This window comes from Schistocerca serialis, unplaced genomic scaffold (assembly GCF_023864345.2).
Source record: "Schistocerca serialis cubense isolate TAMUIC-IGC-003099 unplaced genomic scaffold, iqSchSeri2.2 HiC_scaffold_1451, whole genome shotgun sequence".
Lineage (NCBI taxonomy): Eukaryota > Metazoa > Arthropoda > Insecta > Orthoptera > Acrididae > Schistocerca > Schistocerca serialis.
Window position 1 is genome coordinate 839,391 of NW_026047682.1, and position 26,780 is coordinate 866,170.

Here is a 26,780-nt window from a genome sequence, read left to right on the forward strand (position 1 = left end):
GAACCAAATAATCCGAGAATAAGTTGTTCATTAAGAAACAAACACATCTGAACAACAAAACGAGACTCAAGCTCCTTCCTTCTACAACCACACAAGATCCGTGATTGCCTTGTCATGGAGCTGAGATACTGAAAACTTCTGTTGTACAGAGAAATGGAAGTTCCCATTCATGTAAGCTTCGAAAGAATGTGGTCCTAACAGGTATTCTGATCACACAATGGCCCACATAAGGTGAGGTAGGTTCCTTTCCAACTCTTGCTGATAATGGGTACTTTCCTTAGACAATAAAACAATATTTTTCCTGAGCAAACAGTGGTATATGGCACATTTATACGTAAACAACACTCTTGAGCGAGACATGGCACAAGTCGCCACAAGGAAGTACGGTAGGTTACAAATCGTTGCTCCACACCATTGTCAGATAATTCAGTAACAAACATGGGCCTAAATCCTTTCGTATTCATATTTTTTCAGTGTGGTCGTGCATTGTTGAAGAAGATGCTTGAAGTCCAACTACTCTTTTGCAAATTATTTTCATTGGAGACTGCTCATCTGATTAAGAGTGGGTGACACACGTTTCCTGTCACTTTTTATTGCTTCCAATACGTGGCCTGTCTTTGAGACAGCCTGAAAATACAGGACATTTATCTCAATCAGGCATGGCTACTTTACGAGGGGGACTGAGGCAAATGGTCTCATCATGCGTTACATAGTTTTTCCTATCTGCGGACGTTCATGAACTCACGAATCCTCCACTAATCCCTCCTTTACAAGATGGATTCGGAACTCAAAGACTGCAGTGCTGAAACAAAAATATAATTCTGATAACGTTGTTTTTTTCCATGCAGGACTATCAATAAAACCTATTTACTTCCTTATCTTTAGTATGTCAAGAGCGATACAGGGACTTCTTGGGCACCCTGTAGATGAAATAGACGTGCATAGTAACAATGATACCTGTCTTTGTTAATACTCTTACTTTGTGTTGACATGCCGCCTTACATAGTTCTGGGTAACTGAACCAGGGTAATGTGGGTAAACGACGCCCAGGCTCGTCACCCAGAGAAGACTTTGGATTCAGCTGCCTGCAGTGTACGGCCACCACCTACTTGCTGTCGTTTTCTTGCAGACGAGGAGTGGCAGCTGGAGGACAGAAGCCACGATACGCTCTCCGTGGGCACTGACTGCGTGCAGCTGTTGGTGAACGCCCTGGACCACCCCACGTGTCCGCTGGAAGACCTGCCTCTGGAAGCCGTGAAGCAGCGCGAGCGTTGCCGCGAGCAGCTGTGGGACGACGTGGTGCAGAGGTCGCCCCACATACCCGTCACCAGCTACCTGGCCTACACGCAGAGGGCAAACGTCAACCTCTGTCTGCTGGCCTGGATGGCTGTCAACTCGTACGGCATTTGTCAGGACGTCCCGTTCAGTGTGATACAGTGCGTGCACGATGCTCGCTGTTATTTCGATAGTCCTGATGATCAATCATGTCTGCAGTCGAACGCTACAGAAGCAATCTGCTCTGTTTCCAGAGCTATTCTGTTGCTAAAGTGTCGCGACTTTTCCTCCATTAAGACTTCCCATAATTGTACGTACACTACGTTGGGATCTCTATGGGTCTATAGTACGAGTAGTATACTGGATCAAAAGCTAACAGAACAAACACTGAACTACAAAATCAGTTTAACCAACGCCACCTTGAAATACAAGGATTTTAAAATCGACAGCTTGAAGCCTTTAGAAATCTCATTTATAATGATAAATATCATTTTCCGTTTTTCGACTGCCGGAGTATACATGTACCTTCCCCAGTTACGCAACTTGCCTGGAAAGATACTCTTGTCCTTTCAGATCACGTGCATAGTCCAGATCCTGTGTTCTGAGGTCGTGTATCGTATGGCAGGCGTCCCTGACTTACCTACAGCAGTGCTGATAGACAGCGCCCTCACACTTCTCAGCTGTATCTGGCTGAACTCATTCTGCTACCACATGTATGCTTGTGTTCGCCATCTCAGGCTTCCTAACCAGCTACTACCTGCTGAAGTAAGCCAGTTATTCCGTCGTGAGGTGCTGTGTGTGCTTATACCGTGGAGTATAGTATGTGTGGCAGCTGTTGCTTTGGAAAAGACGAGTAAATATTACCTGATCTACAGTCGCATGGTAGTCTTTGCAGGGATTTCAGTGTCTGTGGCATTCAATTTGGTTTGTCTCGGACTGCTTGGATACATGTACCTACGTAATCGGTGCTCCATGCGGCGACTCGAAATTGTTGATAACAAGAAATTTGCCTCAAAGAAGGAATGTCTTTTTATGTCAGTTAAGGCCATTATATTAAGTGGAACAGGAATTATTATTAGAATTGGGTTCCACCAGGCTCAGGGAATAGCGCAGGTAGTGTACTATATGCATCTAGTTACGATGGTGCAAGGACCAGTGCTCTTCGTCTGTTTCGTTTGCAATGGAACGACGCTCCCCATACTGAAGAACAGGATACTTCTTTGGTGGAACCCAACCAACATCCCTGCAGGTCTAGAGCTGTGTTCGGCAGCCGAGAGGAATCTGGCCAGGAGAAACAATGAACAGTCTCCCTTTTCAGAATCCTCGCTGTAGCCTCCTTCAGTATTTTTCGCAAATAACTGTCTCCACACTACACTGCATTAAACCCAGCAATAAAATGGACTCTACCTGGTATGACAATATTAAATGTCATTAAATCTGATATCGTACAGCCAGTACTTCTCTTTCCTAACGTCTCCTACATTTATAACTGTGTGCTTATTTGTGAGTGGTAGCCTCTGTCTACCTATTCTAATGCACTGAGACTACTCACTAAAATTGTTGGGAAATGCCTCGTGTATACAATAGGCTGCGTTAATCACACGGCCTGTTATATACAAGGAAAACGCAGCACGTTGTCGGAGGAATTCCCTTCGTCAGTGTCATCTACCGTGGCGATGATGCATTTCTGGACGTATGTTCGTATGACGTTTTTTCTCCGTTTTCCGTCGAGGATCTCTCTTTGCAGTTTGTCGATTTTATTAATGTATAATGTATGATATTAGTATATATCATATTATGTCTGAAACAGAGAAATTTTCCATATGTGTGTGAAAGATGCACTTTTACATGATTTGTAATTCAAGTAGCATGACAAGAGACATTCAGATACTTATAAAATCAAAAGAGAAGGGCCAATGACTGAAGTGGCGTGTGCATGAAAGTGTAAATGGGTTTGTTGAGCTTATTAGTGGTTTGATTACATAGAGTGGCTCAAACAGGTATAGTAAGAAAGTAACACATGACTTGTTGTGCGCAATGTGGCTTGAAGTGAACGCAAAATGTCGAATGGCAGAGTTATATGAGATTAGCATTATTGGGTTTGTGAGACAAGACGGTGATTTGTTAAGCTAGAGGTTTGTAAGGGTACTATGGCAGATGTTAAAAGTTAATGTTCCACGTGCCACTCTTGGGCAAGGAAGAACATTACTTAAAGGCGTATTTACAGAAACAGTACTGTGGAAGGATAAACTTGTGCTAGTACTGTGAGTCCTGGAAAACATGTGCCATAGTAGCTTCACTAGAAGCGCACAGTACGCCGAAATTGTTGTGATTCGTAATCAATAGACGATCTCCCATTTGTTCAAATAAAACCTGAGTGAGCAAAGTAAAGGAGTGTCTGTGTGAATTTAGTATCCAGCCCAACTGAAAATCCTGTGATAAATAGTACTACCTGGAGTGATTTTCGTGAATTTCGCACTTAGCAGGCACCCGCAGTGTTAACCGCGATTTCCGTTTGGACGCAGTGGAACCAGAGGGAGGCAGGTGCCGGGTGCAGCCCGGCTGGCCGCAGGGGGGCGCCGGCAGCTCAACACATTCTGTAAAACCGTTTGACGAAGATTTGCAGGCCGTGCGCCTCGATTCTGTCAGCGCAGCGCCAAGCCAACCCCGGCCCGCTCTGCGTGACGTCACAAGAGCGCGCCGCGGTCTTCTCTTTAGGTGGTGGCGGCCAGAGCCGACACGGGGCGCACTGGGGGCGCTTAGCGGCCCACCCACACAAGCGTCCTGCACCACCGGGACACGCGTAAAGTCGGTCCGACACAGTGGTCGCCAGCCGAGCCTCGACCCGCTGGAAAGTATCGAACCTCATCGCTCGAAAGCCAGTAGGGAACGGCCCTCGTGCTACCTACTTACCCCCAGGCAACATCCCGAGTTACGACCGCAGTACTGGGAACATTCACAGCCGAGTCCAGGAAATTACTTTGGACTGGCTGTACGAAATACACAGTTCAAACTCAACAGGAACACGGTCACTCAAAAAACATTACTCCCAGATTTGGATAACAAACTGAGATTATCGCTATCCAATTATTCCAGCCAAGTCAGTCATTTGAGTCGGAGCACCACTGCCACTTCGCTAACATCACGGAGTTTTCCCTGAGCTACAATTCGCCGTAAACGCCCACACTAATTACTATTTCAACATTCGCAGATAACAACTGCCGCCACAAACACGATACTGCAATTACAAAAACTTTACACTCATCCAAATACATCTCACGAAGAACAAGGTTTACAACTGGTTGGATGCAGATTGAATTAAAGCACATCTAACACAACTTATGGCACTTTAGCAAACCCTGCAATAAACTATAAACTAAGAAGGTGGCAAAGAAACCGCCAAATCGTTGTAACCTGCACTAAAACAGTTGCCTGGGCCACCAAGTCGTTCACAAAAAAATCCGAAAAAATTTACCAACATCACAACACACCCATAAGATATCGAAACCCGAGAGAACAGTTTGAGTTACTTACCGATCTGAAGCAACAGTAACAGAAATCACATCGCACGCCAAACAGTAAGCAAAAGAGAAACCACACAGACCCACGCTCGCCTTTGTGATAACCAATTTTGACCGTGATACAACAAACGAAAAAACTGAAGGGGACCTAAAGGTACCGGGAAACTAAATCAAAATTCCCCGCTGTTGCTTCCAGTCATCTATAGTTACAAAGAACCAACTAACAAGCTACTTGTTCACCATTTCAGAATGCACTGTGTACCTCACAAGGTTGGACTATTTAAACACTACCTCCTCAATAACAGCTACGTCCATATTGCAACGCTTTCCAATAAGCTGCGATGTAAAGAGAAATGTGAAGAACGGAGTTGAGCACATCGAATTTTTAATGGCAAAATAGACCCGAAACAAGAAGCACCAAAATACAGGAGCTGCAACACTGATAACGTTAATAGTGATGAGAGTCGCAAAGAAAGACCAAAACAGCCTGTCTCAGCAAACAAAACTGAAAACATTAAGCGCATTGATGAAACTATCACGGTCTTCGTCCAAGAATGTCACGAAAACAATCAAACGGAAAACATACTCTGAGTCCTCACTACAGCCCTTCACAACCTGATATTTGTAAGAAGGGAAATAATAACAGCAGCTTCTAAAAAGCTCCTACTACGTTCTTTGGCGAACACGGATCCACGTCTATATCGCCATATTGATAGACAAGGAGGCCAATGCCCAACCTGGCATGAGACACCAGGAAACAAGAGTTAACCTTCACATTCAAGCCTAAGACAGATATTGCCACTATCTGCATTGTCAACACACTGGGTTTCTGCTCTAAAAACAAACTCCCTAAAGGTATAGTAAGAGAAAAAGAAGTTGGTATTATAGTCGCAGCACGTACCCCATGAGCAGGTAGAGAAATCAATCTAGATAACTGTATCTGTCACGCAAACCAGACCGTAGTACGGGCTGAGATAGATGCTTCAGAGTCTTTCATATAAAACACCACAACGATGTATCCTGCCGCGGTACTGCCAACTGATCTCGTTAATTATATACCCTCATTGTGCCCAGCTAAGGGAACAGGAGACTCAGTACTAGATCTGCGATATCTGCTGAAAAATTGAACAAGAAAGATATTAAACTTGTTGTAGCCATTTTGAATCACGCAAGACTCAGAAATGACTCGCCGCCTTTTATCAATCACTATGGCACTTCTATCTTAGAACATATACCACGTACAACATAGCTACCTAGATTCTGAAGCTATACTGAATTTGGCGACTGCATAGCTAAGGAATACCTCACATTTATTATGCTGTGAAGCACAAAAACTAGGAAAAAACTTAAAACGATCATAAACTCACGAAATCGGATAGTCGAAAAATTCAGATTGATAAGTTTTAACACAAAAACTAACGAATCAACTATTCAAACCACTCCTTATAACGTACTGTAATTACCAAATACAAGTGGAAGCAATACAACCTGCTATACAGAAAACTACCCTAAGAAGAAAATAACATAACAAAGAGGAAGACTCCTGACGTACATAAGAAACAAAATTAAACAGTAGGGAAATTCTGTAGACCATACGGCACTAACCAAATGGATATGCTACGATTGGCTTGAACGTTTTCAATGACCTAATAAGAAGAGAAACCCACCAAAGGATGCGCGAGGTAATCACAAGAATTAGGTCCCACAATAGCAGTAGTTTTTGGAAAAAAGTTCCAACAGGTCATAGCACACCATTTGCTAACAGCCATCCTTAATAGCAGATGAGAATGTCATTCATTACTGACGACCTCAAAAAAGTTCCTCAAAGTGCTACAAAAACATTCACGGTCATCCACGGTATCCAAAATTCGATGAAACCGACGAGGAAATAATACTCGAAAATCCGAACGCAACCGCTTAACATCCGCTACTTTATAAGATTGACGAATATGAAATGGAAAGAAAGCAGCTCAGAGACTGGACGCACTGGAAGATAACAAAATAAATCACTCCTTTCACAGGACACCTGCCTCAAACACATCAGACGTTTCTTCATCGCGGCCATGAAACTGAAAATAGTCTCTCTAAAATAGAAGCAAGCTAAAATCAAGATGATTTCCCAACCCGAAAGACCAAAAAACAACACCAAATCACAGGTTACCGTGCTCTCAGTGACAGGGAAAGCTTTCGAGACAGACCAAAATTATTCCAGGAATAGAGCAACATAATGGCACAAGAACAAGCCGGGTTCAGCGGCAACCACAGCACAGGTGACCCGGTCCCAGGACTGAGCAGCAGAGCGACGCAGGCTGAACGCAACACGGCAGGCGCGACGCCGGCACGCTTTCTCGTGGACGGCGAACGCGCCTTCCATTGGTTGTGGCATGCTGGGCTGCTCTTTGAAACGTTACTTTTGAACTTCGCATACCAAAGTGTGCAGTTTACTAAAAACGTTGCTGGAAACAGGTAAGTACAAGCGCTGCTTGGCGATCACCATTCGACAAGTATTACGCCAGCCGCAGAGTCGCCACGTGGGACAGTCACGTCTCCACTGCTACACACCAACAACACGGCTGACATCGCTAAAGGTCGAGGATCGAAACAACAGCCCTGTACACAGACGACACTGCGTACTGTTGTCAGGGCCCGACATGCGGCAGAATTAACGAGCAGGTCAGCCCCTTCACAAACAAGCAGGAATCATCGCTAAGCAAGTCGAGTAGATTAAAATACAGTGGATCCACGAAATCTATTCTTCAGCACCAACCTCTGATCTTCAAAAACCCCTACTTTTAATAAATACGTATTCCTCACGTCATCTTCAGAGGTACTCTGACAGTCAGTTATCAACAATGCAGAAATACACCAACTGGAAAATAAGATGTTATAACACAGAGAGATGTTGTTCCGCCCCTCAGTGTGAAGACTAGTTTTAAAAATAGCTCTACATTCTAGTGTATAACTTGCAGGCCTCTTCATCTCCAAGTACATACTGCAGCCCACATCCATCCCAATCCCCTTGCTGTATTCACCACCTGGTCTTCCTCTACGATTTTTACCCTCCACACTTCACTTCAAAACTAAATTGGTTACCTGTCGACGTCTCAGAACGTGTCCTACCAACCGCCCCTCCATTTGGTCAAGTTGCGCCTCGCATGTTCCCACGTTTCTCGGGAATCCAAACTTATCTTCCCTGAGGTCGGCGTCTACCAGTTTTTTCATTCTTCTGTAAAGAATTTGTGTTAGTATTTTACAACGACGAATTATTAAACCGATAGTTCAGTAATTTTCACACCTGCCAGCAACTGCTTTCTCTGGAATTGATAACATTACATTCTTCTTAAAGCCTGTGGGTACTTCGACTATCTCATACGCCTGGCACAACAGGTGGGAGAGCTCCGCCGTGGCCGGCTCTCCCGAGGCTGCCTGTAATCCTGCCAGAAGACTGTTTACTCCCTGGGCCTCGTTTCGACTTAGATATCTCAGAACACTGTCAAATTTGATCTCGCACAGTTACATCTTCCACCTCATTTACATCCATGACCACTTCCCTATCTGTAATATTACCTTCAGTAAGATATATATCTGACATAACTACATTTGCTGAAAACAAAACCTATGTAATGTCATGACAGCAGAAATTATAAATATGATGTAGTTATGCTATTGACTATACAAAGACATAGATCACTACACCATTCAGACAGCAGTTTCTCCTACATAACATAGCACTTACCTCCGACCTACAAAGTTATCTTACAAATCCCTTCGTATCATACTAGAGTTTAGTTCCTAAGCATTTGTCTTAAAGACTACCAATACAATGTAACAGGAAACAAAATGCCTTAACGATGGACAAATAAACGCAGGTGCTGCTTTTTTAAAGTAAGGTTTTAACCCACTCATAAGGCGAATGCCAGGACTCAGCTGTAAGAATAACATCGTTCTCCAATCCGCCAGGATTACACGCTGCGTCAAAACCAAAGAAGAGCGTCAGATTAAAGATGAACACCGTCACCACATCTTTAAGTGCATTTCCGTTCAAAGAGTAACACGTTTGGTAAGGCACATTGCTGCTTGTACTAAACTTAAACATTTTCATTTTCACCTCTCCCCTGTCAACAGTGACTGTAATTGGGATCAGCAATTGAGAAACAGACATTCTTCAACAAAGTCAATCTGAAGTAGTCGACGAATGATCTTGACATTAATGACATGTTATTAAGACCTGACTTATCAGGTGCTGCAGATAAGTGATCTTATGTATTTCTGAAACATTAAAACTTAATTACGAAACCTTTGAATTTTCTTGTTCGCAAAACCACATTGCTTTACCAATCATTACACGTTTTGGTTGCCAATCAACTATTGTTAGCTTGTAAAAGAAACAATAAACAGGGAATTGCCTTAGATTTAACCAAATTTAAGGAAGTTACGTAGTATTGCGTAATGATATGCCAATCATGGTAAATGCAATGTGGCTATGAATTCTGTAGGCTTGAACGCCATCATCTAATAGCATATCTTGGAACTGTGTAAGTAATTGGAAAGTACCTATCGGGTGAATGTGAATAGTAAACTGTTTTCAGATATTAAAGAATTAAGCAAATAGAAATAATGAAAACATACCATGCTGACTAATGAACCACATTTTCCATAGACTATTGGTTACACCAACGAAGATACAGAGTGCAACTCTCAACATATAGTAACAATTGAAACACACTCTTTCGTTAAGAATAAAGGCGCTAGCCCAGCTTAAGAAGCGAAAGTAATTTAAGAAAGAGACACTCTCTCTAGTTACTTATATCGGAAATGAGTATGAGCAGAAATCAGTAAGTGTAGCTGCCTTTTTGGCCCTATCAGCTGTTCTCGACACTGCTTGGTGAGAAGCACTTCTTTAGAAATTCACGATTGTGTCGTAAATTTAAGGACTTACTTAACAACATGCTAAACAATAGAGCATTTCATATCCATTCTCACAATGACAGATGCAGGGTAATTAAACCAAATGATAGTTTACTTCAAATGTCTGTTCTGAGTCCACTACCACTTTGGTCTGTACATGCACAGCTTACCAAAAGTCTTCAAAAAAATTGATTTATACTGATGACATTTGCTTGGTGGCCCAGAGCCTCAACGTTTATGATGCTGAAACCTCTTTATCCACTGATATGTAAGTCTTAGATGCATACATCAAGAAATAGTGGCTCCACCTAAATCCACAGAAAATAATTGTATCTACATCACATCTATGCAGAAGACAGTCAGAGTGCACACCAGAAGACCGATTCAGAGACCAGGTCTCGTTGTACTGCATTACACCATAATACATAGGAACAGCGCTAGATAGAACTCTTGACTTACAAATAGCACCTAAAGTCAAAACGAGAAACAACAGTCTTAAAAATTTGGTGGTATCTTATGGGGAGCTAATGCTCGTGTTTTGAGATCCATAGCTCTAACCCTATCATAGGTGCTCTGTTGCTGAAGCTTACTGCTCGACCAGAATCAATAGTGCTCATACTAAGAAGATAGATGTCCAACTGAATCAGGTATTACGGGATGTATTCAAAGTACAATCGCTCTAACACTTCCTGTTCTCAGCATCATCCCACCCCCAGCTCTAAGAAACCAGCTCTCCTAAAGGTCTGGAAGAACATTCTGAAGAATCCTCAGCTGGCCAGTCATCAAGATGAGTCAACAATTGTTTTTTTTTATTTTGTGAATGTAAAAAAGTTAATAAACGAAGTTATTTAAAATGTGTATTTGTCTTTCATTGAAAGAGCACCAGTGCAAAACAAATATTATGCAAGATATTTACAGATATGATAAACACGTCATACTATTCTGCAAACCCTCAATCATACATACAGCAAATATATTCACTCATTGAGTGAATAGGGGCAGTATGGTACAGTGTGAAAAAATTTTGACGATATAAACATACATTTAAAACAGCTTAAGAAGGGTTCAAGTTACTTGCAAATACCTACATACTTAAAACAGAGATATGAGCAACTGAAGACGGTATTGACTTTGTAAGTGGAGGTCCAATAGTACTACCTTCAGGCTTTCTGTTAGGACAATGCTTAGCATTTGATGCTAAAAAGGTTTGCAAATCCTGTCTGCCTATAGAAACACACATCAAAATGTATTACATCACATCGGTTCCGAGAGATCCAGAACCTGTACAGAAACCTGGAATAGAATCAAGATAATCATCATTTCCGCCCTTTTTATTGGTCATGAAAACCACACACTGCATATTGTTCCACCATACAGCGAGACCTTCAGAGGTGGTGGTCTACATTGCTGTACACAACGGTATCTCAAATACGCAGTAGCACGTCCTCTTGCAATGATGCATGCCTGTATTCATCGTGGCATGCTATCCACAAGTTCATCAAGGCACTGTTGCTCCAGATTGTCCCACTCCTCAACAGCGAATCGGCGTAGATCCCTCAGAGTGGTTGGTGTGACACGTCGCACATTAACAGCCCTTTTCAATCTGTCCCAGCCATGTTCGATAGGGCTTATGTCTGCAGAACATGCTGGCCGAGAGATACAGGAGGATTCCAGTTACATTACGTTATAGTCAGGCAGAGGTTCCGAAATCAGGTATTGGATTGTAACGCATACCCAGGGAGTAGTTATACACTCAGCTCACAATTTAATAGTGGTGAAGAGTAGATTGAGTTTGAAACATTAGTCAGGAAGAAACGATACGGAAAAAAGTGGAATACGTAAGTACTAAGTAATGGAGAGGCAAGCTTAAATGTCTCCGAAGCTACTGATACTGCAATACAGCGCATTATCCAGTTCAGTAGAATAAGAAGGACACTTCTATAAAGGGCGATCAGAGAGAAAGGGTCCAGTAAACGAAGTTCTAAAATGCATACCTTATGAGCTATGAGCACTTTTTCACGTTCGATACTGTGGAACGAGCACTAAATAATTTACCTCTCACTCTTTTTGACGTGTCAGTCCTTTTGTATTTCGTTCTTTGTACCTTACGAATATGTCTATAGTAGTGGAAAAGGCCAGTTACTCGTGTGCTGATAGCAAAGTTTAAGCATCCTCCACTCGACCGTCATTTCAGCATCGTCAGAGTTCTGAGGTGCAGCGATCATGGTTCATTAAGTTACTTTCTCAGTTTGCACACATACCTGCAAATCCATCGCTATCCTCCGGTGGAAATGATGAAAGTAACTGTGACTGTTCACATGTATGAGTTACGCGTGGGCATTATCGAGGCATTTCGAGCCATGGAACAGAGAATAATTTTAGGAACTGGAAAATATATTTTATAAAATGCTGCTTGTTCCAGATATAGGCACAGAAGCTCAGGACGACTCGCGAGAAATATGCACAGACAGTCCAGTTACGCTGGATTCCCTGAAAAATTACAGCAATCTTAGATAAATAAGGGCATAAATGAGTACTGCACAAGGGGGAGTGGCACCTCATCTTGGAATGATCAGAAGTAAAAGTCTGCAGTCCTGTGAATGAATCAGGACACAAGCCGGCCAAAGAGCGGGCCCGAGAAAGTGCAACAGGAAACTAGAGCGGAAATTTTGCCTCAGTGAGGAAATGACAGATGCAGCGCGAAAGAGAAGTGAGAAAGAGTGGTCTGAAACCATGAAAGAGACTATGGCAAAAAAATTTTTTTCAGCTGTTCAACATCGCCATTCTCCCATTTACCACTGTCGCCTAGTCTTACAGCTGTGTCGGCTGTGCAGGGGAGATTAAAGGCTCTCTCCAGCTTGCTGAGACCGTTGAGTCTGGTGGGCCTGGCGGAGGGGCGCGAGCCCGGAAACCGAGGCGTCACTCGACGAATTCTCCTCGGGTTATCAGCCGAGTGGCGGCGTCGTCTCGTCCCAACACTCTCTTATACTATGGCTAGCAACTCGCGATCGCGTAAAAGCAGTGGAACTTGGGGTTTCTTCGCCGATTTAGGTGATGGGAAATCAAAGTGCAGCTGTCGTTCTAAGTGTGTTTCATATAAAGGAGGAAATACGTGTAATCTAGCGCGTCATGTTCGAGTGCTGCATCCGACAGTGTCATGTCAGTCAGGCGCTTAGCGCCCCCTGCTCCTGAATCTTCCGATATTTCTTGCACAAATAACGCGGACAATCCGGAACAAACACCAGCAATTGTCAGAAGCGAACAGCAGTCGGTGCCAGAAAATAACAGTATCACTTCATTATCAGACAGCAGGCATCAATAACACACGACATTACCGACGTATTTTTCGAAACCTCTTTCTAACAGAAGAAATCAAGAGATAGATTTCACACTTCAGGAGATTGTTGCAAAGGATTATTTGCCCTTCAACATAGTGGAAAGCAAACATTTCCAAAGTTTTGTAGGCAAACTAAATGGTGCGTACAGAATGCCAGCTCGGAGGACAATTTCCAATACACTACTAAAACAACAGTACGCCATGATGAAAGAAATTGTAAGAGTCAAAATAAATTCTGCGGTAGCGGTTGTGCTGACAATGGATGGGTGGACCTCAACCACAAATGAGAGTTATTTGTTGGTGACAGCACTCTACGTTAAAGACCTGGAGCTGGCATCTACCCTCCTAGAGTGCTTTAAATACGACGAAAGGCACACGTCAGGAAAACTCTCCGAAGAACTGCGACATGTCACAAGGGAATGGGGCATTCCAGAAAAAGTCGTGTGTGTTGTTAGCGACAATGCTGCTAATATTGTGGCAGCTATAATACTCACAGCCTGGAAACACATCCCCTGCTTTGCGCACACACTCAATTTAATTGTTCAGAATGGGCTTCTGCACATTCAACCCATTCTGAATAAAGTAAAAAAAAAAAAAAATATTGTTCAATTTTTTAAAAGAATTTCATAGGCCTGCACGAAACTGAAAATGATGCAGGAATTTTAAACATAAAACGTGTTATGCTATAGTTGCCCTCTTTTATGCTACCTTTTTGTATTTTAGATCTGAAGAAGTCTGGCCAATTATCTGAAACTAGTAATCAGTAAAGGAGCTTTAGCGATCTTGAAATACGACTTTTATCCACACATTTTAACATAACAGATCGCCCATCATCCCTTTTGAAAATGGGAAATAATAACGAAAAAAAACTTTAACTTTTGTGCCCAAGGGCATATTTTGCACTGGGTTGACGCCACCTGCGACCGCAATTCTAATTCGGTCTAAATTTCTTTTGGCAACCCACAACGCAAGTTTGATGGCGCATTGTTGAATGTCTAGTTGCTTAGTTTCATTTTCATGGTTGATTTATAGACTAACCATTATTATTAGCAGTTTGTCACAGTTGAGCAAACGTGTTTCTTTTGTGGAAGATTTTCTACAATGAGTCATAGAGACCTGAACGAGGCGGAAATTTTCGCTTAACATCTAACAGACGAACAAGTATCAGAGTTAAGGGATTTCGAGTCGAATTATATAGACATTGAAGAGAATAAAAATAAAGAAGATACGGGGAGGGGTGGGGGCAATGAAGAAACAATGCACACGACAACACTCCCAATATGCTACGAGTTCTGGTAGAGTGTATCCAGAAGCAGCTCCAAGAATACGTAAAAGTGGTTGTGCGAACTTGGCCCATAAACCTCAGCGAAGAAGTCCAGCTGGGAAAGAAGTATCTGAATCAATCAAAAAAATTTTCGCTCCTGAAATGGTTAGGAAAGTAACTGACGATACAATTGTGTCATGTGAATGCAAAAAATGGATCTCTTGTTAGCGATTCTGAACTACACGCTGTACAGTAACACATACTACAATATACTGCCCTACTTAACGTACTCTGTTATATTAGTTTGCTTTTAGCATCTAAGGTGTACGTACTCACTTTGCATTTGACGATGTATTCGTTGTGACGCCTGATTTGAAACCAACAATCTGCAGAAATCGAATGTTTGAAAATAAGAGTTACCTCCCCAAATAAGCGACAAAAAAAACTAACATTGGATCTTACAGCCGATACATTTGTCCGAAAATGGAACAAAAATACGTAGTTTTATTCGGTAAGTCGCAAAAAGAGACGTCCTAAGGGACTTTATAAATACAGCGTTCATATAGGGTTTAGATGAGACCATTAGATTCCTGTATTATAGCCTAAATGCAGCATTCATGTACGGTTTAGATAGAACCATTAGATTTCGATGTTATAGCCAATAAGTCGTTAAAAGTGATGTCGCTACGAACGGTCTCGACTGAATGTATCCACAGGACGTGTGGCCTGTAATTGAAAAAGTGGCGTGCCAACGCGTCTCCTCGAGGCTTTCAGGCTTGCAGCGAAATGGCCACGACGAGAAAAAATGAGGAATTGCAGCCAATATAAGAGGCCCTGCCGACGATCGCCCCAACCACGCGACATTCGCGAGCGGAACAGGAGTAGACGGGTAATAGTATGAGGAGAAATGTTGTTGAGAATAGGTTCTGAGTTCGAACCCCAGTCCAACACAAAGCTTCACGTCACGGCATTTCAAATAAGTTACATGTGAAGAAGCAATATTTAACATCTCTCGTAGTTCCTTAACAAGGACAACAGATGCTGGGTAGGAATCCGCGCCCGTTAAAAATGTTTACGTTATGTAATTTATAGTTGATATTTGCTAACTGATACTGTCTAAAATCGAGGTATATCACTCTCTGTACGCCTAGTCAGGAATGACTGTAGGTTTCCGTCAGTCACGAAATCTTTGCTTAGTCTAGATGAGCTGGGTTTGAATCCATATGCAGAACGAGACAGTTCGTCGTGTCATTTGAAGTCTATAGATATTCTCAACTAGCTGCTCGTGAATAACTTAAATTTTTAATGGCATTTTGCGTTAAATAATAAGTACGGTATGTTACTTTCAAGAAAAAATCATGAATATGACGAACTTACTACGTGCATTACCTATCCGACGTAACAATGAGAGTGGTAACATTTGAGGTATGTCATTTATTGTAATAAATGTGAGCTTACAAGCGTTAAGGACAGTTTATATGTGATAAGGGGTTTCCTGATATTTGTAGTGTCGTGGTATTACTTTACATCTTGAGTTACTGCGATACAGAGCAGTGTTTCCTAGTGATGACTTGTTGGAACCATTTTAAATAGTCAAAGGACTGTACTGAGGGGCGATTAGAGGACCTGCTAAACAGCTGCGTTATGTGGGTTGCATGCGATTCAGGCAAAATGCAATTCGATTCGTTCGGATACTTTTGAGCATGACTGTACGTACATAAGTTGTGTACCAGAAAGGAGTATTGTGGGTCCGATACAAGTAGACTATTCTCACCATTTACGTACGTAATCGTTCATTGCTTACGGAAAGATTCCGGACAGTAACGTACACAGTGTAAGTACTGGCATCAGAGGCGGTACCTTCAGTGTCGGCGCTGTGTGGTCAGGAAGGGGCAAAGTGCCAGCACGTTCTGTGAAAGAAATATTAGGCGCTGCAGTCATTAATAGTAAGGGCACAGAAGTATTTTGTTTGTAAACATTTTCGGGGGTGTTGTTGGAGGCAGATTATCTGTAAAAATATTCCTACGTTACTAAAAGAATTCGTAAATACAATATTGTCAACCGATCTGACTAAAAATTGAACTAACTTTGGGCATAACATAAAACCAGCAAGCGGATCGAAAGCATGAGTTGAGTCGCTCAGTGACCATACTGTTACAGAAACGGAAGATGACAGACAGAACGCGAAATACAGAGCTGCCATGAATCATTCACTCGTTTCCAGAATTCTAAATTTTCCGAAATATTGCTTGTACAAATATGATTGGAGCATGAATATAACAGCAAACTCAGCGAGTTTAAACTGTGCTGACCACCTCACATTAACAATGCAGCGCCTTGCCAAAATGCCGACAAAGCGAGATAACACTTTTCTCGTGTTGTAATATGCGGCATATTTGACCAAATGTGGCAGCTGCAACCGTGTAGGGGGGTGAACGAGATTTCTGTACGCGGTCCACAGAAGTCAACAGCAGGCGCAAGCCGCGAACTCTAAGATACCGGAGCAAAGTGTGTGGAACACCGTGCGTCGGTGCTCACACATCGAACCGCGCCGTCTGCATTTCTCACAACTATTAAAAGCAGAAGGTTGCAGCCGGCGCCTTCAGATTTGCGCCACAATGCACGGACCGGTTGATGGACATTTTGTGCCCATGCTCATACTTAGCAACGAAGCAACTTTGCATTTATCCGAAAATGTTTATCTCCGCCATGTGAGAGTGTGGCGTACTGAGGATCGTCCTAGTTCCTTCACAGAGTAACAACGGCCCATTCAAGCTTTGTCTGTGACACTGGACAGAAAACATTAACCATCTGTGAATCTGGTTCGTGCGCCGCAATTTCATGAGGATTTTCAGTAGCCCACACTCATATTGCGGAGATTAAGTTTTTCAGATAAATTCTAGGTTGCTTCGTCGCTGAAGATCAGGATGGAGGTTCAGCATGGAGGTTCACCCTCCAGTGCTCCCTCCGTTGTGGTGCGAATCTGAAGGCGCCGGCCGCAACCTTCCGGGCTGCAGACGGCACGGTTCGAAGTGTAACAGCCGACGCACGGTCTTCCACACACCTTGCTGCGGTATTCAGAGTTCGCGGCTTGTCGCTGCTGTTGACTTCTTTGTACAAAAATCTCGCTCACCCTCCTCCACGGCCGCAGCTGCAACATTTGGTCAAACATCCCGCACATTCCAACACACGAAAACTCTTCTCTCGCTTTGTCGGCATTTTCGCAAGGCGCTGCATTGTTAATATGAGGAGGTCGGCACAGTCTAAACTCGCTGAGGCGGATAATATTTCGGAATATGTAGAGTTCTGGAAACCAGTGAATGATTTATTGGTAGCCCTGTATTTCGCCTCCTGTGTCGTCTTCCATTGCTGTGACGGTATGGTCACTGAGCGACTCAACTCATGATTTCGATCCCATTGTTGTTTTCATGTGACGCTAAAAGTTCTCTTAATTAATAGTCGGAAAGGTTGACAATGTTGTATTTACAAATTCTTTTAATAATATAGATAATATTTGCACACAAAACCTGCCTCCAAGGATTCTCCTGATAATGTTAGGAATCAAAGTACTTCTGTGCATTTCCAATTAATCACCGCAGCGACTAATATTTCATTCACAGAATGTACTAGCACTTCTGTACTAACTAATCACATACTGCCAAAACTATGTAGTGACTTCAATGCTACTACCTATACTGCGGACATTACCATCTGCCATCTTGCCGTAAGCAGTCAACGATGACGTACGTAAATGGTGAGTATATGCCTACTTGCATCCGACTTTTATTACTCCTTTCCAGTACACTATTCAGTAAGTACGAACATGCAAGCCAACGCAATTTCGCACCTGACTGACGTACTCATAGACCAAGACACAGGTATCGTTAATAGGTAGCGTGTGTTTGAATTCCGTAATTAAATCTAGAACTTCTTTCTGTGCAGCCTCAAGAATGAAAAATTAATACCCCAATGGCTTTATTCTTCCTGCAAAACAATGATGAGAAATTTATGTATCATAGTGTTTTCTAACACGTATGGTGAGCTGTCAGTGCTGCTATTCATTAACTTTTAATTTACTTATAGAATCAGTGACGAGTGGCTCCTTTCCTTACCTGAAATAGCGATTACAAGATACGAAGTGCCACAGTAACTGACCTAACGTTCTTTAAAGGGCAGATGGACCTGTACTGTATCACTGGCTTGTACCGATAATGTACATCATTTTCGTTACCGCTCACGAATGATCCTGCGTCCTGTTTGTTTTTCAATTAAGGCATACTGATTCTGTAGCTGATTTCACTGTTGCCTTTCATCTAGTAAGGTAGTGCCCGAACACAAAGCTCGGACGTCATTTGCATGGGAAAATTTAGTCGATAATTTCACATCTCCAGACAAAAACCGATCGTGAAGGTTTGACATTTTGCGCAGAAACGAATATTCTTTTAAATGGCGGTTAACGCAAGTACTGATCAGCTTTTGAAAGCCACCTAACAACTTTTTTTTTTGAAAATCGGAAACCGGCAATGGTTTTGTGTAAATAAACTTTGCATATCATATTCGTGGTTGACTGCTCTAATTAAGTTATAATCCTTATAATTTTACTACAGCCTAGTTTCTCATGCTGTTTCTTTTCGAGAATGCAGCGATAGATAGGAGGCACTATATAGTGTGTCTCAAATCAACATGAATATTATTCAGAAGGCCATTAGTAATTGATACGCGTTATCACTGCATTGGAAAGCACGTTTCCTCATAACATTAGCACTAAAAAGTTCAACTCGGTTATCCATTATACCATTCAGAAGACACACTAGATGTTACCGATAACTCGCGCCATAAGTATGCACGATAATATTCTTCAGATCCGTTTCTTCCTTTTTAGGCCACTCGGCCAATGGGTTAACAAAAATTTGAAAGTGCACGAAAGACTGGAACTTAATAGTGCGACGCAGCAAAACGGAGCAAACGAAACAAAACCGTGGACGGGACAGCACGGCCTGTATTCGCCTGGGACGTGTCGACTGCCCGCGCCCACGTGTCAACAGGCGTACGAGGCTGGCTGCACCGATGCCTCTTTGTGCGAAGGCTGCGTCCGTCTTGTGCACACGCAAATTTACACAGGTGTAAACATACGTTTACGCTAGCTACGAACTGTGCCCAATGCTGAAAAATTCTGAAACTTTCCAACTGTGTTTCGATCCATGACGACATCAAAACGGACGTAAAACACTCATCGAAATCTAACGTGCATAAATATCTGACACAGCAATAATTATCATTACTGTAACACTCCATTTCTTTGGCTCCGCTAACTGAACCGTACTGTAACCTGTCAACCCAGCCTAGACCTCGGGCTATGCAACACGTCACTTTTCCACCACAACCTATATTAGAAAAAGTACGTAATATAGCAGTCATGTAAACATCACCGCGTTCTGTTGTATCCGTAAGTATATATGACGTCACAGAGTACATCATTACGCCACGGGGCAATGTTGACGCCCCCTATTGGTAGCTGCGACCTGCTCCAGTTTAGACAGTCGCCTGTACTGGGAAGACGGGTATTTGCAGAAACTAACGAGTGTTGACGCTTCAAAAAGGTGAAACAAGACGAAAGTCAGACAACTGCAAACTTTTTTTAACTGGCTAACTACTAAATGGTTTATGACCAAATGGGTCAGAAATGCGACAGCGAAATCTTCGCGAATCGCTTTTTTCTTCAGCAGAGCCATAGAAGTACCGGGTGGTCGTAAGTAAAATGCAGCCACTCACCGAGGTCCATTGTGGTCTGTAATTACCGTATGGCAACGAAACTTGGCACGTATGCTAAGGCGTTAATGCGGAATCAGTTTGCGCCGGAGGAAATCAGTTCCGATTTTGGTTACCAGGTGCGAATCTGTCGCTGTGCAACCTCTCGCCGAAGTCTTCGGTTCTCATACTGAACAAGTTGTTCAACTAACAAGATCAACATTCTGCCTTTCTCACTTGTTTGACCCTTCCTGCCCACGTTCCGTTGCCAATCCATTACATATGAAAACATTTCTATACGTCTTTCTTCCGTTGATAGAGCCATTTGGTGGCCAAAATCGGAAATAATTTCTTTCCAGTGTAAATCGGTTCCGCAAGGGGGCTTTAGTATACCAAGTTTCGCTGCCATACAATAGTTGCAGTCCACACTGGACCCCTGTGAGTGGCTCAACTTCAGATTATGAGCACCCAGTGGTACAGTGCCGTTACTGCCAGCCCAAGTATCGTGTGAGACACCACACTGTCAAAGATTCTGCTGGTGGACAGAACACGTGAAGAATTAAAAGCACCCAGAAACATTGTACACATTCGTAAGTCACCAGCGATCTTACTCCGATATTATGGGCAATCGATGTGTGCCTCAGAGAGCGAATTCCACACATTCTCGATTAAATGGCGGCCTTTTTCTGAAACTGTTTTGGCTGCGGCCACTCTTCATCCGTCAACGTCAGATTTCCCGACCATTCAGCCAACTGATCTCGCTACTCACGAGACGTTTTGGACAGGTCTTCAATACGGTGCTTCAATTGCGTTGCATATTTTTTGATAGCCGGGTATAAAAACGGAAACCACCACACACACACACACTTCAGTGTCACGAAAGTAAGAGCCATTTGGAGCTCAGATTTCGGGTTACGCATTATTCATAAAATTCGTGGAACTTTTATTTAATCATCCTGTCCCTCACGTGTGAAGACAGTCACTTTTATGTGACATCACGCGTCCTGTGCTGCGATTGGATGCGGGGAGCAAACTGGACAGTTGCCGTGCTGATCTACCTGTTTGCGAAGTTAAAGTTAGCAATTTCATAGTTTTGGTACTCAAATTTGCGTTTTATGACGATATGTAGTCTAAATGATACACGACATTTCAGAAGTCTTCAAGATTTTCAGTACTTTATCATGCTAAAGTGTGGGTAAATCTGGCGTCAGTGGCTACCGATAATTCCCAAACAGTGACTTACCATCAGTAAAGGGTAAGGCTTCTGTAGCAGTATTTGCCTAAACGAAATAATATTTGCTATAGGTTTCAGTCAAATATAATTAGCAAATGCCTCCACAAATGTAATTCCGACGTGATTCAGTGCTCTGACGGAAACTAATAAGAAATCTACCACGATTCTCGCAAATATTGCACAGGAAATGGCACAAATTAAATCTAGATGCTGCCGTCGTTATAGGCCGCATATAAAAATTTACACTGCACTTTAATTGTGTCATTTGAACGTCAGATAAAGAAGTTGCCAAGTGACAGTCAATCACCATCATTCATTCTTTGGTCACGTTAAGATACGACTAATGCGCGAGCACGATTGCGACAACTTTTCTGCACAACAAGCCGCACAGAACACGACGCGTCTCAAAGACCTCTCATGCGTTGCTTTGTCTCTTATAAGGCAAATAATAACACGTGACAGCCAGACAAAGCAGTGCAGAGTTGGGTTCAAATGGCTCTGCGCACTATGGGATTTAACTTCTGTGGTCATCAGTCCCCTAGAACTTAGAACTACTTAAACCTAGCTAACCTAAGGACATCAGACACATCCATGCCTGAGGGAGGATTCGAACCTGCGACCGCAGCGGTCGCGCGGTTTCAGACTGTAGCACCTAGAACCGCTCGGCCACTCCGGCCGGCGCTGCAGACTTGTACAGAGCAAAAAAATTGTGGTGTGTGATCGCTTCTCTTTTATCAGCAAATCACAAACGAAAGGTGACGTCACAGAACGATAAAAAAGAATATGGAAGTTTTATTTCATGAAACGCAAACATTACGATAAATTCTCAAGAATTCGCCAACAACCAAGCAAATCTTCGCCTCAGTCTAACGTAGGTTGGGGAAAACAACAGATCCCTCGTGCATCACAACCTAAATTCCAGAAAATTGTAAAAATACTGAAATAAACACAAGTGCTGCGTTTCATCGTCAGAAACATGTCGGCATGACGCCACGAGTTCTGATCCGCGAGTGCAGTACAGGATTCGGAATGCCTACGCACTAAACAACTTCGGACGTCTGACTACTTTGCAGACGAGTTAACGTCTGTAATACCTGACGTTAAGCATGTAAGCGAGAAAAAGTTTAGGAACGCTTTGAAATTATTCTTAACGTGTGTTCGAAGTCGCCAAGTGCTCAAAACTGGGTGAATAACGTTCGCGTATTTCAGCGCCGTGCGTTACGTTACCTCGCGACACGCCTTGAGTTTACAACTGTGATACTTTTCTTACTGTGTGAAAGCCGTAACGGCAGGTTATACCTTAGAATGAGTACTTTACAACATTTTAGATGTTCAAATTCGGCCAAATTAAGCGAAATATTGAGAAATAAACTGCTGTCAGCCCTGCAAGGCGCAACAGAGGCAACCTGCTGTCACTCTCGGCTGGCGGTCCAGAATTACAGACAACGACGGCTGCTGGAGTCAGTGGCAGAAGACGCCGTGTCGCACTGAAACTCACTCAGTCCGAAGTGCTGTTTGGTGGTTTTCGCATACTTGCGTCCTCTACGAACATTGGTTATTTCGTTGCAGTGACGTAGCCAGGAACGCGTGGTTTTCGTTTTCAACAACTGTGGTACGAGAAATCTGCAGGAATCGACACTGATACATCGAAACACGGCCCGACTGCATGTGGCACTATTTTCTGTTCGTTGCACGTTATTCTCGCTCAAGGTATCAGCGATTAAACGACTGTAACAAGGCGATAAATAATAAATTATTAAACACTCGACGCGCTAATTTAACACACTATTCGCCATCCCTAATGTTCGTATCGATCTTAATTGTTAAAGAGAATGTATTAAACACGAGCAGTTCCGCCGTGAGTTACGCGACAAGACACACAAAAGCGAGCAAAACGACAGTCCCAGCTTCCAAGTACCCCAGTGGAGGCCGGCTGCCCGCCTCACCTGCCTCTGGTGTTCTCGCCGAGAGGCGGGACTGCGCCGCGCGCCGCCACACGCCTGGCCGCTCCGCCACAGCTGGGCCGCACAGACGCACACGCAGACGCACCAGACCGAGGGCTGAACCCTCTGGGGGGCTGAACCCTCTGGGGGGGCGAAGTACTAGCGCTTTGTGCGCTTCACCTTCTTAAATGATGGGGTGAAAATGTGGGATGACATGGTGGGTGTTTTTGTTACTTGGCTTTTGTGCTGGTGGGTTATTTTTTTTTTTCCATATAGATAAAAGAAAGATTAAAGGATAGTGAGAGGGACAGTGACAGAAAGGGAAAACGAACGGCCTAAGTGACTGGCCGGTGGTTATAGTACGAGTCTCCGCTACAGCTGGTGGTTGCCTAGTGTGTGATCATTTCTGAACTTGGCTCATTGATTTCATTTTTTTCCTAACAAATATGTCATCGGGAATCTTCTTCTCTCTCCTACCCGACCAGGCCTCTTCCCACACCCACGATTCAATGACATCGACCAGGTTGTCCCATTGGGAGGGCGTGAATATTGGGTAAGAGTTAATGATGGCTAACTCTTGGTTTGTGGCTGCTTCCGCTAATATAGTACGCCATCTATATGCCCGTAGGTCGAGCGGTTGATGAGGGAGGGGAGGCTTAGGCTGGCCGGGTGGGGTGTAGGGGTATGGGAGGTGTGACTGGGGGTACGACCCGCTCTTCAGTGACGCGGCAGTGTACTTGAGGATTTCCTGCACATCGTCCACTCTTGGAAATGGTAGCCGCTCCTTCCTCTTCTTCTTTGGTTGCTCGACTTGCGAGCAGTCAGGAGGCGCGGTAGCACCCTTGCTTGTGGCTGCCACCTTGGAGGGGGGCAGCCAGCGCGGCTGCCCCATTTCTCTCCCCCCCCCCCCCCAAACAACTCGCTGATGTCACGGGGCGGCGTTGCTAGCTCGGTCCGCGGCGTGCGAGGGAACGGCTGCAGCAGCGAGAGCGAGGCGTCTACGTCCGTGTCGGCACTGCCGGACCGACTGCGTCCACCTACGCCACAGTCCGTTCATCTCGTTCCGTGCTATGCAGCTGGTAACAACCCCCCCCCCCCCCCCTCCTACATTTGGCTCCCAAAATCGGATTTCGTAAACCGATTTCCCAAAACCACTTCTGGTGATCGCAACAATGGAACCAAGACGCTGCATTTTCGTCACGGGACCAGGAGAGGTGTGAACAAGATTGTATTCGTAGTTACGCATTAGCCATTCACTGTCGTAGGACCGATTTGTAGTAGATGCAACCGAGGTGGTAGTGTTAGGTCCCTATGGGAACAAACTGCTGACGTCATCGGTCCCTAGGATTGCACACTACTTAATCCAAGTTAAACTAACTTACACTAAGGACACCACACAGTCCCATGCCCTACAGAGGACTCGAACCTCCAAAGGGCTGAGCCGTGCAGATGCCACCGGCGCGATGTCTCCGGACTGTTACAGACAACAGTGAGAGGCAGGCGGCAGATGCCACACAGATTTTGGCGAGCTCGCTTTAGCGCGCCCCATTGTCTGTTGGCTGCCGTGTGTAAAACTAACTCTCGTCCCTTAATACGAGGAGAAGAAAATGTGATTCCTCTAAAACGATGAAAAAAGAGTTCCCTTTCTTGAAGTACACCACGACTATACAAACATACGCTGTGTCGTTCGGTGTTTCTCATTGAACAATGGCGGACGTGTCGATAAAACACAACTCACAAAGAAAAACAAGCAGCTGTTGCCAGTTTTTGCAAGAATTTCTAGCAGCGTAACTTTCTTTTCAAGTACGAATAAACTACAAACAGAGGAGTACTTTGGCGTGTCAGGTTGAAAATTATGTCACATTCTAGCGTCGATGGCGAGATGGCAGTGGAAAAGTTTTGTGCTTGTGGCTGAAGCCAGGGAAAAGTTACGGCCACTTATGTGACACGCTTGAACAGTCGAAACGACGAGCGGTGAAGAATCTCTTTTAAATCTGACGACCAACATGCATCCATACATTAAACGCATTCAAGGATTTTTAAACAGGTTTGTACAGTCATTTGTTTCTTTTGAAAGAGAGTGTTCAAGCATTCCTCATTGCTCCGTCACTGGGCAAACTATAACGACTTTTGTTCCACGTGTCAGTCTGCAACCACTTGCATATTAAGCACTCCCGATAATTCACTGCCGTCCATCCAGCCCGGGAAACGCATAATGTGCAGATGTAGACACCTACTTTAGAAAATGTACACATATTCTGCACTCATCGCGGCCGGCCACGTTCCATGATACACAGCCGTGACGTCATAACATGGACACATTCGTCCTGTTTATTACGACCGACTCTGCAGCACCACATATACAGCCCCTACCATCGACAAAGCTTGCCCTTACGGTCTTCTTACTCACGACGATACGCTTAGCATTGCAAAAGATTTGTCCTACCGACTAAGGTCCAAAGCGAGGGGAAAGATCCACCGTGGTACAACAATCATGTACGAAAGGTACTACGGAAACAAAGAAAGCTTCATCATAGGTTTAAGAGTAGTCGAATCATAGCTGATAAGGAAAAGCTGAACGAAGCGAAAAAGAGCGTAAAGAGAGCAATGAGAGAAGCATTCAACGAATTCGAACATAAAACATTGGCAAACAATCTAAACAAGAACCCTAAAAAGTTTTGGTCATATGTAAAATCGGTAAGCGGATCTAAATCCCCTATTCAGTCACTCGTTGACCACGATGGCACCGAAACAGAGGACGACCGAAGAAAGGCAGAAATACTGAATTCAGTGTTCCGAAACTGTTTCACTGCGGAAAATCGTAACACGGTCCCTGACTTCAGCCGTCGCACGGACGCCAAAATGGAAAATGTTGAAATAAACGATATCGGAATTGAAAAACAACTGCTATCACTTAGTAGCGGAAAAGCATCCGGACCAGACGAGATACCCTTAAGATTCTACAGTGATTATGCTAAAGAACTTGCCCCCTTTCTATCAGCAATTTATCGTAGATCGCTGGAAGAACGTAAAGTACCTAGCGACTGGAAGAAAGCGCAGGTCGTTCCCATTTTCAAGAAGGGTCATAAATCAGATGCGAATAATTATAGGCCTATTTCGCTTACGTCAATCTGTTGTAGAATAATGGAACATGTTTTGTGTTCTCGTATTATGACGTTCTTTGATAATACAAATCTCCTTCATCATAACCAACATGGATTCCGCAAACAGAGATCATGTGAAACTCAGCTCGCCCTATTTGCCCAAGAAATTCACAGTGCCGTAGACACTGGCGAGCAGATTGATGCCGTATTCCTGGACTTCAGGAAGGCATTTGATACGGTTCCGCACTTACGTTTAGTGAAGAAAATACGAGCTTACGGAATATCGGACCAGGTTTGTGATTGGATTCAGGATTTCCTAGAAGAAAGAACACAACATGTCATTCTTAACGGTTCAAAATCTGCAGATGTAGAGGTAATTTCGGGAGTACCGCAGGGAAGCGTGATAGGACCTTTATTGTTTACAATATACATAAATGACTTAGTTG

At 43.6% G+C, this 26,780-nt stretch overlaps 1 protein-coding gene across 1 annotated transcript in view; it reads left to right on the plus strand.

Annotated features, from left to right (window-relative positions):
- The window catches only part of LOC126443322 (uncharacterized), a 65,672-nt gene extending 62,006 nt beyond the window's left edge, over positions 1-3,666 (plus strand). Inside the window, exon 7 of the mRNA XM_050090915.1 lies at positions 1,130-3,666. Coding sequence (XP_049946872.1) covers positions 1,130-2,607 — 1,478 coding nt within the window. The 3' untranslated portion in view covers positions 2,608-3,666. The remainder of the gene's footprint in view (positions 1-1,129) is intronic.
- Positions 3,667-26,780: the final 23,114 nt, after the last annotated feature.